Source organism: Equus quagga, chromosome 14 (genome assembly GCF_021613505.1).
Source record: "Equus quagga isolate Etosha38 chromosome 14, UCLA_HA_Equagga_1.0, whole genome shotgun sequence".
Lineage (NCBI taxonomy): Eukaryota > Metazoa > Chordata > Mammalia > Perissodactyla > Equidae > Equus > Equus quagga.
Window position 1 is genome coordinate 57,437,714 of NC_060280.1, and position 13,343 is coordinate 57,451,056.

Sequence of the window (13,343 nt, forward strand, 5' to 3'; positions counted from 1 at the left end):
TCTTTAATAGCTATAAGACTATTCATGTTTCTTTTTTGTTTGGTTTTTGAGTGAGCTTTGGTTTATGTCTTTCAACAAATTTTCTATTTCACCTAATTTTTCAAATGTATAGGCATTATGATATATATCTATCTTATCTGTAGGATCTGTAGTGATATCTTTGTTTTCATTTCTGATGCTTCTGATTTGCATGTGTTCTTTGTAAATTTATTTAGAGGCTTATAAATTGTATTGTTCTTTTCAAAGGAAACAAGTTTTGAGATCATTGATTTTCTCTGATGGGTTTCTGTTTGTAATGTCCTTGATTTCTGCTATCTTTATTATTTCCTTCCTTCTATTGCTTTGCTCTTCTTTTACTGGTTCTTATGTTGGAAGCTTAGATCATTGATTTGAGATCTTTTTTAATAAAAGCATTTAATGCTATAAATTTCCCTGTAAGTACTGCTTTATCTGCATCCTCAACATTTGATATGCTGTATTTTCATTTTCATTAAATCAAAAATATTTTCAAATATCCCTTGTGACTTCTTTGACTCATGGGTTATTTAGAGGTATGCTATTTAGTATCCAAATATTTGGACGTTTTCCAGAAATTTTTCTATTATTAATTCTATTCTGTTTTTAATTTATTTTTAATTCTGTTGTGATCACAGAACTTCCTTTGTATGATTTTAATTTTTTTAAATTTGTGGATGTTTGTTTTATGGCCCAGAATACAGTGTATCTTGGTGAATGTTTCATGTGCACTTGAAGAGAATGTGTTATCTGTTGTTGGGTGCAGTGCTCTGTAAATGCTAATTATGTCAAGTTGGTTGATACTGTTGCTCAAGTCTTCCATATATTTATTAATTATTGTCCACTTGTTATATCAATTACTAACAAAAGGTTTTGGAAATCTCTGATTATAATTTTGGATTTGTCTATTTCTCCTCTCAGTACTATAACTTTTTGTTTCATGTATTTTGATACTCTGTTATTACATAAACAATCATTTAAGATTGTTATGTCCTCTTGATGAATTTACCCCTTATTATTTTAAGTGATCCCTTTTATCTCTGGAAATATACTTTGCTCTGAAATCTACTTTGATATTAATGTAGTCACTCTTTGTTTTGATTACTGTTAGCATGATTCTTTCCATGCTTTTACTTCTTTTTTTAAACATTTGTTGTTGTTGTTGTTGAGGAGGATTCACCCTGAGATAACATCTGTGCCAGTCTTCGTCTGTTTTGTATGTGGGTCACTGCCACAGCATGGATGACAAGTGGTGTAGGTCTGCACCTGAGATCCAAGCCCATGAACCCAGGCTGCCAAAGTGGAGTGCTCCAAGCTTAACCACTATGCCATGGGGCTGGCTCCCATGCTTTTACTTTTAATCTATTTGTGCTTTCCCTTTAAAGTTAGTTCTTGTAGACACCATACAGTTGGGTCTTGCTTTCTTATCCAGTCTATCAATCTCTGCCTTTATTTGGGGTGATTAGACCATTTACATTTGATATGATTATTGGTATGGTTGATTTTAATCTACATAATGCTATTTGTTTTCTATTTGTCCTGTCTTTCCTTGTTTACTTTCCTCTTTTTCAGCCTTCTCTTAGATTGATTGTTTTTATGATTCTATTTTATCTCCATTATCAGTTTATTAGGTTTACAGTTTTGTTATGTTTATTGTTGATATTATGGTTGTTTGGGGATTTTTAGTACACATCTTTAACTATCATGGCCTACCTTTAAGCAATATTTCACGTGTTGTATAAGGACCTTCCAGCAGTATACTTCCATTTCATCTCTCTCAACCTTTGTGATATTATTACCATACATCTTACTTCTGCACCATTATAACTTTATAAATGCCACGATACACTGTCATTGTTTCTGCTTTAAATAGTAGATCACCTTTAAAAAAATTTTTTTGAGCTTTATTCAGTAATTGAATCATATGTGTTGATATTATATTATTATTTTTGGAATTATTTACTTGTAATGTCAGAAAAAATAGGCAATTATATTTTGTTTGAAATGAAGATTTTCAACATAAGAGAAAAAGAGTACAATTGTGGAATCAAGAATTTAAGTAGAACTTTATTGGCAATATCAATATTAACTCATTCCTTTAGAATAAAACATTTGAATACCTAGCTTTTTAAAAGTCGTGGTAAAAAACATGTAACATAAAATTTACCAGGGCCAGCCCTGTGGCCAAATGGTTAAGTTCATGTGCTCTGCTTCGGTGGCCCAGGGTTTCGCAGGTTCGGATCATGCGGACATGGCACCACTCATCAGGCCACAATGAGGTGGCATTCCATGTGCCACAACTAGAGGGACCCACAACTAAAATATACAACTATGTACTGGGGGGATTTGGGGAGAAAAAGCAGGGAAAAAAAATTTTACCATCTTAACTATTTTTAAATGTACAGTTTAGTAGTTACTTAATTACCTCTTGAAGATATTTAAATAGTAAGAAGAAACATCCTTTATATTTACTTATAATAGTCCATTTTCGGTGTTCTTCATTCCTTGTATGGATCCAGATTTTTACATAGAATCATTTTTCTTCTGCCTGAGGAATTTCTTTAACATTTCTTGTAGTCCATTCATGATGAGAGAACTTAGCTTTCGTTTGTCTGAAAAGTTTTTCATTCATCTTCATTTTTAAAAGATATTTTTGGTGGATCTGTTGCTATTAATTTTCTTTTCATATGAGATCTATTTTCCTGTTTCTTTATATCCCTGGTAATTGATTACTATATAGTATACATTGTGAATTTTATATGATTTTAGGTACTGGAGTTTTTTATATTCCTTTAAATATTTTGGGGCTTTTTTCTGGTATGCAGTCAAGTAAACCTGGAAACAATTCGATTTTTTCAGACTTGCTTTTAACATTCGTTAGATAGGTCCAGAATAACTTTTAGTGTAATCCACATAGGTCAGTCTCTTAGGGCAGAAAGAAGGGTTGAGAAGGGTATAGAATGGGTCCAAAGGGCCAAATGAAAGTTATCTGATATATAAAAGTATATGCTTATTTTCATATCTGATGTTCCAATAGATTGTAATTTCCTCAGGGTCAAAGACAACATGTCTTTTCCCAGTAATATCCTGGAGACTAACAGTTTTGGCACATAGTAGGCACTTATGTTTTCTTGTTTGCTTTCTCAGTATTTTAAAAAATATAACTGTAATCTTACATTTTCTTTTTAAAATAACATGTAGTTATTTTATTAATGATAGCAATTTTTTTAAAAAACTTAAAATACTGGATACTTCATTAGTAAGTCTAAGAATTTCATCAACTTACATTTGCCTCATCCACTCTATTTTTCTAATTTTTCTTTTCTTTTCCATATCTTGCCTTCTCTTCAATTTAGAGAAATGGAATTCACTTTCTTTTTCATCTCCCATCATTACATGTTCAGTAGACATCCAAAACTATTGAGAAATGAAAAATGAATACACAAAATGTTGAAATACTGATTGTGAAGTTGTCTGGCTATAGACAGGAACTTTTGTGTGTTCAGTAGGAATATGACACGATAGAAATAGAGGAGAGGACAGACCCTTTTAAGGCATTTCTAATTAAGTTATGGGTGAGTAGTGATGGGTGACCTTCAGAGGCACACACCACAGGAAGACTGATAAAGTACTAGTGTACTGAGATACTTAATAAGTATTCTTAATAATGTATAACGAATGAATTATGAATGAATTATTAATAATGAATGAATAATAAATGAAGAAATTAACGGACATATTCTAAGAGTGTTTTAAGAACAGACTTGACCTACTCTTGACTTTTGAAGACTCTAATCCTCAAGGAGTATAGGTACCCTCCAAGAACATGGAATTCTCACCATTATGCCCCAAGAGTTCATGCTTTCCCCTGTATGACATTTTATCCTACCTGGTTGCCTATTTTCCTGCTTCCAATTCATTCCTCCTCCCCCACCACATACACATTAAATAACAAGGAGGAGAGTTTGCTATCCCCCACAACACTCTGTATTTGCCCCAATTAAAGCACATATTTATTGCACTGTACTGAAATATCCTGTTTACTTGACTGTCTCCCTAATTAAAAGGCAAACTACTTGAGAGGAAGGACTCTTCCTATTTACCACTGTATCCCTAGCATATAGTACAATGCCTGACACATGGTTGATATGCAATAAAGTTTGTTGAATGAATGAATGAATGAATTCACACCTTGATCATTTTCACCTTTCATATTTAGTATATTCAACAGCCCACAATCTACAATCTGTATACCAGAGATGGAGGATTTGAAGGAAGACACTTGAGGTCTATAAACAGACATCTAGGGCTATAGAATGAGATCATGTTAACCTATAAAGTATAACTTACAAATATGCTTAGGCAGAAATTATCTCCACAAAAAGGAGATTAATGGACACCAATGGGTGTCCATAGAAAAGTCCCCATATCACATATATGCATTAGAACTATGTATGTTTAAAAATCATTCTGTCAATTCATATGAGTACATGTTAAATTCCCCAACACCATGAAAATCCAAATGATTTCCCATTAGTCTTTGCTGTTACCAGCTCTATATAAAAGAAAATATCTTATTATTCTCAAGACCTCCCACCTCTAGTCCAAGGATTAATGTAGAGTCAACAACAGCTTCAAATTTGCTTTGTTATAAAGATGGTAAATTGCTGATACTAGAGAGTATCTAAAGATGGCCTAGATCAAAGCTGATTACTAAAAGTAGAAGCAAATATAAGGAAAAAAAGACATATTGCTGTATCCTGAAGTATAATTAGTAACCCCAGAGTAGTTAACTTAAGCAATTATCAGCCAAATTGCTAAGATTTATTATTTAAAAACGTTTTTTAAAATTAATTTTCAAAAAGACAAGTGGGTTTCTAAATATATAAAATTCAAAATTAGCAATATTTGTCTTTTCTTACTCTATCAGAAACAGGCCTCCAGCCATTGTTCTCTGTACGACGATACCAGCCACTTTGATCCTCTTCCTGAGGATTATTGCTTTTAATATGAGATGTATGTTTTACTGGAAGTTTTGTGTAATCTCTGGGGCTATTAGCACATAGATCTTCAATATGTCTGTGAGTGAAAATTTTATAATATATTTCAGGTGGAAATTTAACCTGTAGATGGAAAAGTTCAAAAGACATTTGTAATCTAATTATAAAAATGGTTTACATTTAAAAAAATATATCTTTTAAATTACATATAAATATGGCTTAAAACTAATAAATAAGAATTCATCCATACTTACACCACCTAGCCTGAATCGTACATGAATGCCAGCAGCAGCATCTAGAAGCTCTGCCTATAAAAAATATATATTACTAAATATATATTACTCTTCAACATTCTGTATATATCAGTTCACTAATTCTCACTGTATCACGTTAAAACAGTTGCTGAATATTGGTTTTTTATGAAATAGGTCAAGAGAATAAATCTCAAATAATTTTAAATTAGAAAATATTTTAAGATTTAATTTCTTATGGACATTCAATAAGTAAAATATCTTACATGATAACTGGAAAAACGATACCAAACTATGTTTCCTTTCTATGCAATATATTATAAAAGCCAAGTGATTTGTTAGTCATAAAGCAAAAGTTTAAATAAATCCTCAAAGAATGACATACATATTAAACTCTATCTTACAGGTAAATTCAGAGAAAAAAATTGTGACTGGTCAATCTGAATTTGACACCTGATGACCTTTCCTAACTAGCTTTTATTAATCAAAAATCCATGTTTAAATGTTGTAGGAATTGTATATAATTGGTCTTCTAAATTTTAGTGCCCTGCATCAAATAGAAAGTAGAGAAAAAATTGTTGGTCCTCTATCAGAAGACAGTTCAACTTTGTCTCCTGATGATAAGAAAATATATTTTATCCTAAATTGTTCAGTTGATAAAACCTGAAGGACAACATTAGTTTTGCACAATCTTCTTCTGAATAAAAATAATATATATACTATATATAAATTATACATACAAAATATATATAGTATATATACATATATATACACACATACATACATATATAGGGTCATAGTTCAAATATAAAAAATTTTTTATAACAGGATCTCAAACAATATATTTATAAAATTCATTATAAATATATACTTTATATATAATATATACTTTATATATATAAAATTCATAAACTATATATACTTTTTTCCCACTAAAATAGACAAATATTAAGTGTATAGCTCCATGAATTTTTACCCTTCCTCTTTTAGTCAGTTCGGGTGAGGGGCTGATCACATCAATCCAGTCAGAAGATTGAGCTGGGTCAAATGTGGATTGCAGTTTTAGTAATCCATACCTGGTTTGTCCGCTTCTAGTTTTTCCCTGTTTCTCAAATGTGGTCCTGACAGGTCTCTATCTCCTTAACCATGAAAGACTGTGGGAGATTCAGTTACACTCTTTGGAAGATTTGAGCTTAATTCTTTATCCTCCTACCACCTGCAGACTCAAATGGGGGTAAGGGGTAGGCTGTGTGTTTGAGGCAGGTCCCTTTCCTCTACAATGACTTTGTCTCCTAAGCTCAGGAGAGATTATGGGAGATTTCATTTACTAGAACAATATTATTTAAAGTGGACTTAGTTGTAAATGTTCACTGAAAACTCTAGGGCAACCAAAAAAGAAAAAAGAAGTATAATTGATATTATAAGAAAGAGGAAAGAACGGAAAGAAAATGTAATCATATAAAATGCTCAATTAAAACCAGAGAAGGCAGAAAAAGAGTACAAGACAAAAAAAGAAACAAAGAATAAGGGTAACAAATAGGAAATGGTAACAAATATGGTAGATATCAATCAAACTATATCAATAATCACTTTAAATGTCAATGGTCTAAATATACTAATTAAAAGGCAGAGATTGTCAGAGTGGATTAAAAAATAAGACCTAGCTATTATGTCATCTACAAAAAAACCTACTTTGAATATAAAGACACATAGGTTAAAAGCAAAGGAATGAAAAAAGATATAACATATTAACTAACACTAATCAAATGAAAATGAAAAAAGATATAGCATATTACCTAACGCTAATCAAATGAAAATTGAGCAGCTATATTAACTTCAGACAAAGCTGAATTCAGAGCAAGGAAAATTATCAAGGAAAAAGAGAAGACTTACGTGATGATAAAGTGGTCAATTCCCTAAGAAGACATAATAATCCCTAATATGTATATATCTAACAACAGAGCATCAAAATATGTAAGGTAAAAACTTATAGAACTGCAAGAAGAACTAGATGAATCCATTATTATAGTTAGAAACATCAACACCCCTCTATCAGGAATTGACAGATTCAACAGACAGAAAACCAATAAAGCCATAATTAAACTGAACAGCTTCATCAATCAACTCAATCTAATTAACATTTATAGAACACTTCATCCAACAATAGCAGAATGTACAGTCTTGTCCTACTTACACTGAACATTTACCAAGATAGAACATGTGCTGGGCAATAAAATACACCTTAACAAATGCAAAGGAATAGAAATCATACAAAGTATAGTCTCAGACCCCAATGGAATTAAAATAGAAATCAGTTACAGAAGGATAGTTGGAAAGCCCCAAAACCTGGAAATTAAACAACACATTTCTAAATAACAAATGGGTCAAATAAGAAGTCTCAAGAGAAATTTAAAAATATTTTTAACTAAACAAAAATGAAAATACAACTTATCAAAATTTGTGAGATGCAGCAAAAATAGTGCTTAGAGGAAAATTTATAGCATTGAATGCATATATTAGAAAGATATGAAATCAATAATCTAAGCTTTCGCCTTAAGAAACTAGGAAAAGAAAAACAAATTAAATCCAAAGTAAGCAGAAGAAAAGAAATAATAAAACATTAGAACAGAACTCACAGAAATTGAAAACAGGAAATTAAAAGGGAAAAATCAAAGAAAGCAAAAGCTGGTTGTCTGAAAAGATCAATAAAATCAAGAAGCTTTCTGGCTAGGCTAACTGAGAAAAAAAGAGAGAAGACACAAATGACTAATATCAGAAACGAAAGACGTGCCATTACTACTGATTCCATGGACACTAAAAGGAAAATAAACAAATATTACGAAGAACTCTATGCCCACAAATTTGATAACCTATATGAAATGGATCAACTCCTTGAAAGCTACAACTTGCCAAAACTCACACAAGTTAAAACAGACAATCTGAATAGGCCAATATCTATTAAGGAAATTGAATTCATAATTAACCTTTCAAACCAGAAAGAGCCAGGCCCATATGAGTTCACTGGGGAATTCTACCAAACATTAAAGGAAGAAATTACACTAATTCAATCTCTTCCAGGAAAGAAAAGCAAAGGGAATACTTCCTAACACATTCTGTGATGTCAGCAGTACCCTAATAACAAAACCAGACAGAGACATTACAAGAAAGGAAAACTACAGACCAATATCTCTTAGGCACATGATGCAAAAATTCTCAACAAAATATTAGCAAATCAAATCCAACAAAAAAATTAAAAGGATTATGCACCATGACCAAGTGGGATTCATTCCAGGTAGGCAAGGCCACTATCACATTACATCAATAGGCTAAAGAAGAAAAATCATATGATCACATCAACAGATACAGAAAAAGCATTTAACAAAATCCAACATCCATTCATGATAAAAAACTTTGGCATATTAGGAATAGAGGGGAACTTTCTCAGCTTGATAAAGAACATCTACAATAAACCTACAGCTAACATCATTCTTATTGGTGAGAAGCGAGATGCTTTCTTGCTAAGATCAGGAACAAGGCAAAGATGGCACTTCACCATTCCTATTCAACATCATATTGGAAATCCTAGCTAATACAACGAGAAAAGAAAAGAAAGGGTATAAAAATTGAGAAGGAAAAAAACCTGTCTTTGTTCAGACAACATGATAGTCTATATGAAATATCCCAACCAATCAACAAAAAGACTCCTGGAACTAATAAGCAATTATAAAAACGTTGGAGGATACAATGTTAACATACAAAAGTCAATTGCTTTCGTATATACCAGCAATGAAAAATTAGAGTTTGAAATTAAAAATACAATGCCTTTTACTTAGCCCTCCCCCCAAAATTGAAATAATTAGGTATAAATCTAACAAAATATGTAAAAATCTACATGAGGAAAAGTACAACACTGTGATGAAAGAAATAAAAGCAGATCTAAATAAAAGGAGAGATATTTTATGTACCTGGGCAGGAAGACTCAATGCTGTCACGATGTCCATTCTTCCCAACTTGATCTTTAGATTCAATGCAATCCCAATGAAAATTCCTGCAACTTATTTTGTGGATATGGACAAATCAATTCTAAATTTTATATGGAAAGGCAAAAGACATAATATAACCAATACAGTATTGAAGGAGAAGAACAAACTTGGTGGATTGACACTACCCAACTTCAAGACTTATTATTAAGCTACAATAATTAAGACAGTGTGATATTGGTGAAAGAATAGATAAATAGATCAATGGAACAGAAGAGAGAGCCTGGAAATAACCCCACATAAATATAGGCAACTTATCTGTGACAAAGGAGCAAAGGCAATTCAATGGAGAAGGCATAGTCTTCAACAAATAGTGTTGGAACAACTGGACATCCACAGGCAAAATTCTTAAAAAGATGAATCTAGACACAGACCTTACATTTTTTACAAAAATTAACTGAAAATTGATAATGGACCTAAATGCAAAATGCAAAACTATAGAACTCCTAGAAGATGACATAGGAGGAAATCTAGGTGACTTTGGGTTTGATGATGACTTTTTAGATACAATGCCAAAAGCATGAACCATGAAAGAAAAATATGATAATATAGATTTCATTAAAATTAATGCTCTGCAAAGGACACAGCTAAGAGAATGAAAAGAGAAGCCTCAGATGGAAAATATCTTTGCAAAACACATATCTGATAGAAGACTAGACTAGTATCCAAAAAGTACGAGGAACTCCTAAAACTCAACAATAAGAAGATGAAAACCTCAATTAAAAAATGGGCAAAGGATCTGAAAAGACACCTCACCAAAGAAGAAATACAGATGGCCAATTAGCATACAAAAAAATGCTCAAAATTATATGTCATTAGGGAATTATAGATTAAAACAATGAGACGCCTCTACACACAGCAAGGATGTGGAACAACAGGAACTCTTGTTCATTGCTGGTGGGAATGCAAAATAGTACAGCTACTTTGGAAGACAGCTTGGCAGTTTCTTACAAAACTAACATACTCTTACCATATGATCCAGCAATAGAGAATTTAAAAGTACAACAGCAAAAGAATATAACTCAGAAGGGGGTAAAAGGATATAAGTGCATTGTCTGGGAAGAGATTAAAATGCCAGTCTTTATATGATTTTCATAAGTCAAATATACAAGTTGCAATCTCTTGTATAAGCATAAAAGAATGAAAATAAGAGGGAGAAATGTAACAATAAAAAATAATCAGTCCAAAAGAAGGCAAGAAAGGATTTTAAAAAAATAGAACATTTGAGACATATAGACAGTAAAGAATAAAAGAGTATATTTAAATATCAAAATATTAGTAATTATATTAAATGTAAATGGAGTAAATGTTCCCAAAAAAGACAAAGAGTATACTACTGGATAAAAAATGTTAACTAACAATACACTGCCTACGAAAGACAGAGCTAAAATACAGAGATTCAGAATGTTGAAAGTAAAATAACAGAAAAGGTGTAGCATGCAAATGATAATGAAAAACAGTTGGTGTGGCTACATTAATATCAGAGACTTTAGACCTTAAAGCAAAGAGTATTGCTAGAGATAAAGGGAGATACTTCATAATGATAAAAGGATCAATTCGCAAGAAAGATATAACACTCCTAAATTGGTATTCAGTTAATAGCATGGTCTCAAAACATATAAATTACCAGGAAAATAGACAAATCTTCAATCATAGTGAAAGATTTTAATACACCTCTCTCAGTAACGGATAGTATAACTAGGGCAAAAATAATCAGTAAGGATATAGAAGATGTGATCAACATAATTGACAAATTTGACCTAACTGCATGAATACAACACTGTGCTCCTCAACAACTGCAGAATACGTGTTCTTTTCAAGTACAGATAAAAATGGACAAAAACTGACAACTAACAGGATTGAAATCACAGTGCAGTTAAGATAAAGGTTGATAACAAAAAGATAACGATAATCCCCAAGTGTTTGGAAATGTAAAAGTACAATTCTAAATAACCAGAAGAAATCAAAATAGAATTTTAAAGTATTTTGAATTGAATTTGATGATGAAAATGACATATCAAAACTTGTACACTGCAGCTAAAACCATGCATAGATAAAAATTTGTAGCCTTACATGCATATATCAGAAGAGGCTGAAAACCAACAAATTCAGCACCCATTTCAAAAAGTTAGAAAAATAACAGTAAATACAATTCAAAGAAAATATAAAGAAGGAAATAATAAACAGCAGAAAATGAAGAAGTAGGAAATGAATGAACAATAGAAAGGTACAACAAAGCTGAAAGTTGATTCTTTGAAAAGATTAATAAAAGTGAGAAATCCCCAGGGCCAGCTCCGTGGCCGAGTGGTTAAGTTCGTGCACTCTGCTGCAGCGGCCCAGGGTTCGCATCCTGGGCGCGGACATGGCACCGCTCATCAGGCCACGTTGAGGTGGCATCCCATATCCCACAACTAGAAGGACCTGCAACTAAGATATACAACTGTCTACAGGGGGTGTTTGGGGAAATAAAGCAGAAAAAAAAAAAAAAAAAGACTGGCAACAGTTGTTAGCCCATGTGCCAATCTTTAAAAAAAAATAAATAAATAAAAAAGAAACTCCAATGAGACTGGTCATCACACCCATATTTATTGCAGTGTTAGTCACAATAGCCAAAATATGGAAACAACCTAAGTGCCCATCAATGGATGAATGGATAAAGAAGATGTGGTGTGTATACACACACACACACACAATGGAATATTATTCAGCCATGAGAAAAGACACCCTGCCATTAGCGACAACATGGATGGACCTGGAGCACATGCTAAGTGAGATAAGTCAGACAGAGAAAGACAAGTACTGTATGATATCACTTATATGTGGAATCTACAAAAAGCTAAACTCATAAAAAAAGAGAGTAAAGGGGCTGGCCCCGTGGCCGAGTGGTTAAGTTCACGCGCTCCGCTGCAGGCGGCCCAGTGTTTCGTTAGTTTGAATCCTGGGCGCGGACATGGCACTGCTCATCAAACCATGCTGAGGCAGCGTCCCACATGCCACATCTAGAAGGATCCACAACAAAGAATATACAACCATGTACTGGGGGGCTTTGGGGAGAAAAAGGAAAAAAATTAAAATAAAATCTTTAAAAAAGAGAGTAAAATGGTGGTTATCAGGGGATGGGAGGTAGGAGGATAAGACAGATGTTCTTTAAGGGTACAAACGTGCAATAAGTAAATAAGCCCTAGAGATCTAATGCACAGTATAGAGAATATAGACAACAATACTGTATTATAATCAACAAACCTGATGAGAGATGATAAATAAATAACAAGCAACAGGATATACTGGAGTATATGAGGAAGGTGTTTGGTGTAAAACTAATTCGGCATAAACTTGTTTTTCCAAAAGGGCCCAATGTGGTCATTGAGCATGCACTGTATATCTGCTTTAAGTATTTACTATGTCCCAAAGAACAGAACAATGCCCTTAAAGATAAAGATGTAACTTCTCCTACATCAGCATTTCCTCAAGGATAAGCATCTCTCCCTAAACTAAGGATTGATTGCTGACCTGTTGGGCTCACCTTGTGACTACCCAACTTGAGACCACTGACCTGCTGTGTTCACCAAACTGCTGTGCTGGCAAAGCAATCTTGTGACTATTGTAAAAGAGACATTCCAATCATGTGTGATACATGCTCTTTGACAATATATAACCACTCTGTACACCCCCACTTCTTTGGAGTGCTCCCTTCCTTTGTGAAAGGACTCTCCGGGGCTATATGGTCCTCAGGACAGGCTCATAATAAACTCGCCCAAATTTTGATTTATACATTGGTTATGGATTATTTGCATCAACAGAGACTAGAACTTAATTATTTCAACCACTAAAAAGAAAGAATAATTATATAACGTAATAGAGGTGCTAATTATTGCTACAATGGCAATCATATTACAATATGTAAATGTATCAAATTAACATGTTGTACACCTTAAATTTACACAATGTTGTATGTCAAATATATTTCAATAAAAAATAAGAAATAAGAAACAGAAGACAGAAATAACCAATATCAAGAATGAAATAAAGAGAAACTA

The 13,343-nt window shown here is 32.6% G+C and overlaps 1 protein-coding gene across 1 annotated transcript in view; it reads right to left on the bottom strand.

Moving 5' to 3' along the window:
• The window catches only part of C14H11orf65 (chromosome 14 C11orf65 homolog), a 77,037-nt gene that overhangs the window by 18,661 nt on the left and 45,033 nt on the right, over positions 1–13,343 (bottom strand). Inside the window, exons 5-7 of the mRNA XM_046686307.1 lie at positions 5,270–5,323; positions 4,938–5,138; positions 3,302–3,432 (exon numbers count right to left, since the gene is read on the bottom strand). Coding sequence (XP_046542263.1) covers positions 3,302–3,432; positions 4,938–5,138; positions 5,270–5,323 — 386 coding nt within the window. The remainder of the gene's footprint in view (positions 1–3,301; positions 3,433–4,937; positions 5,139–5,269; positions 5,324–13,343) is intronic.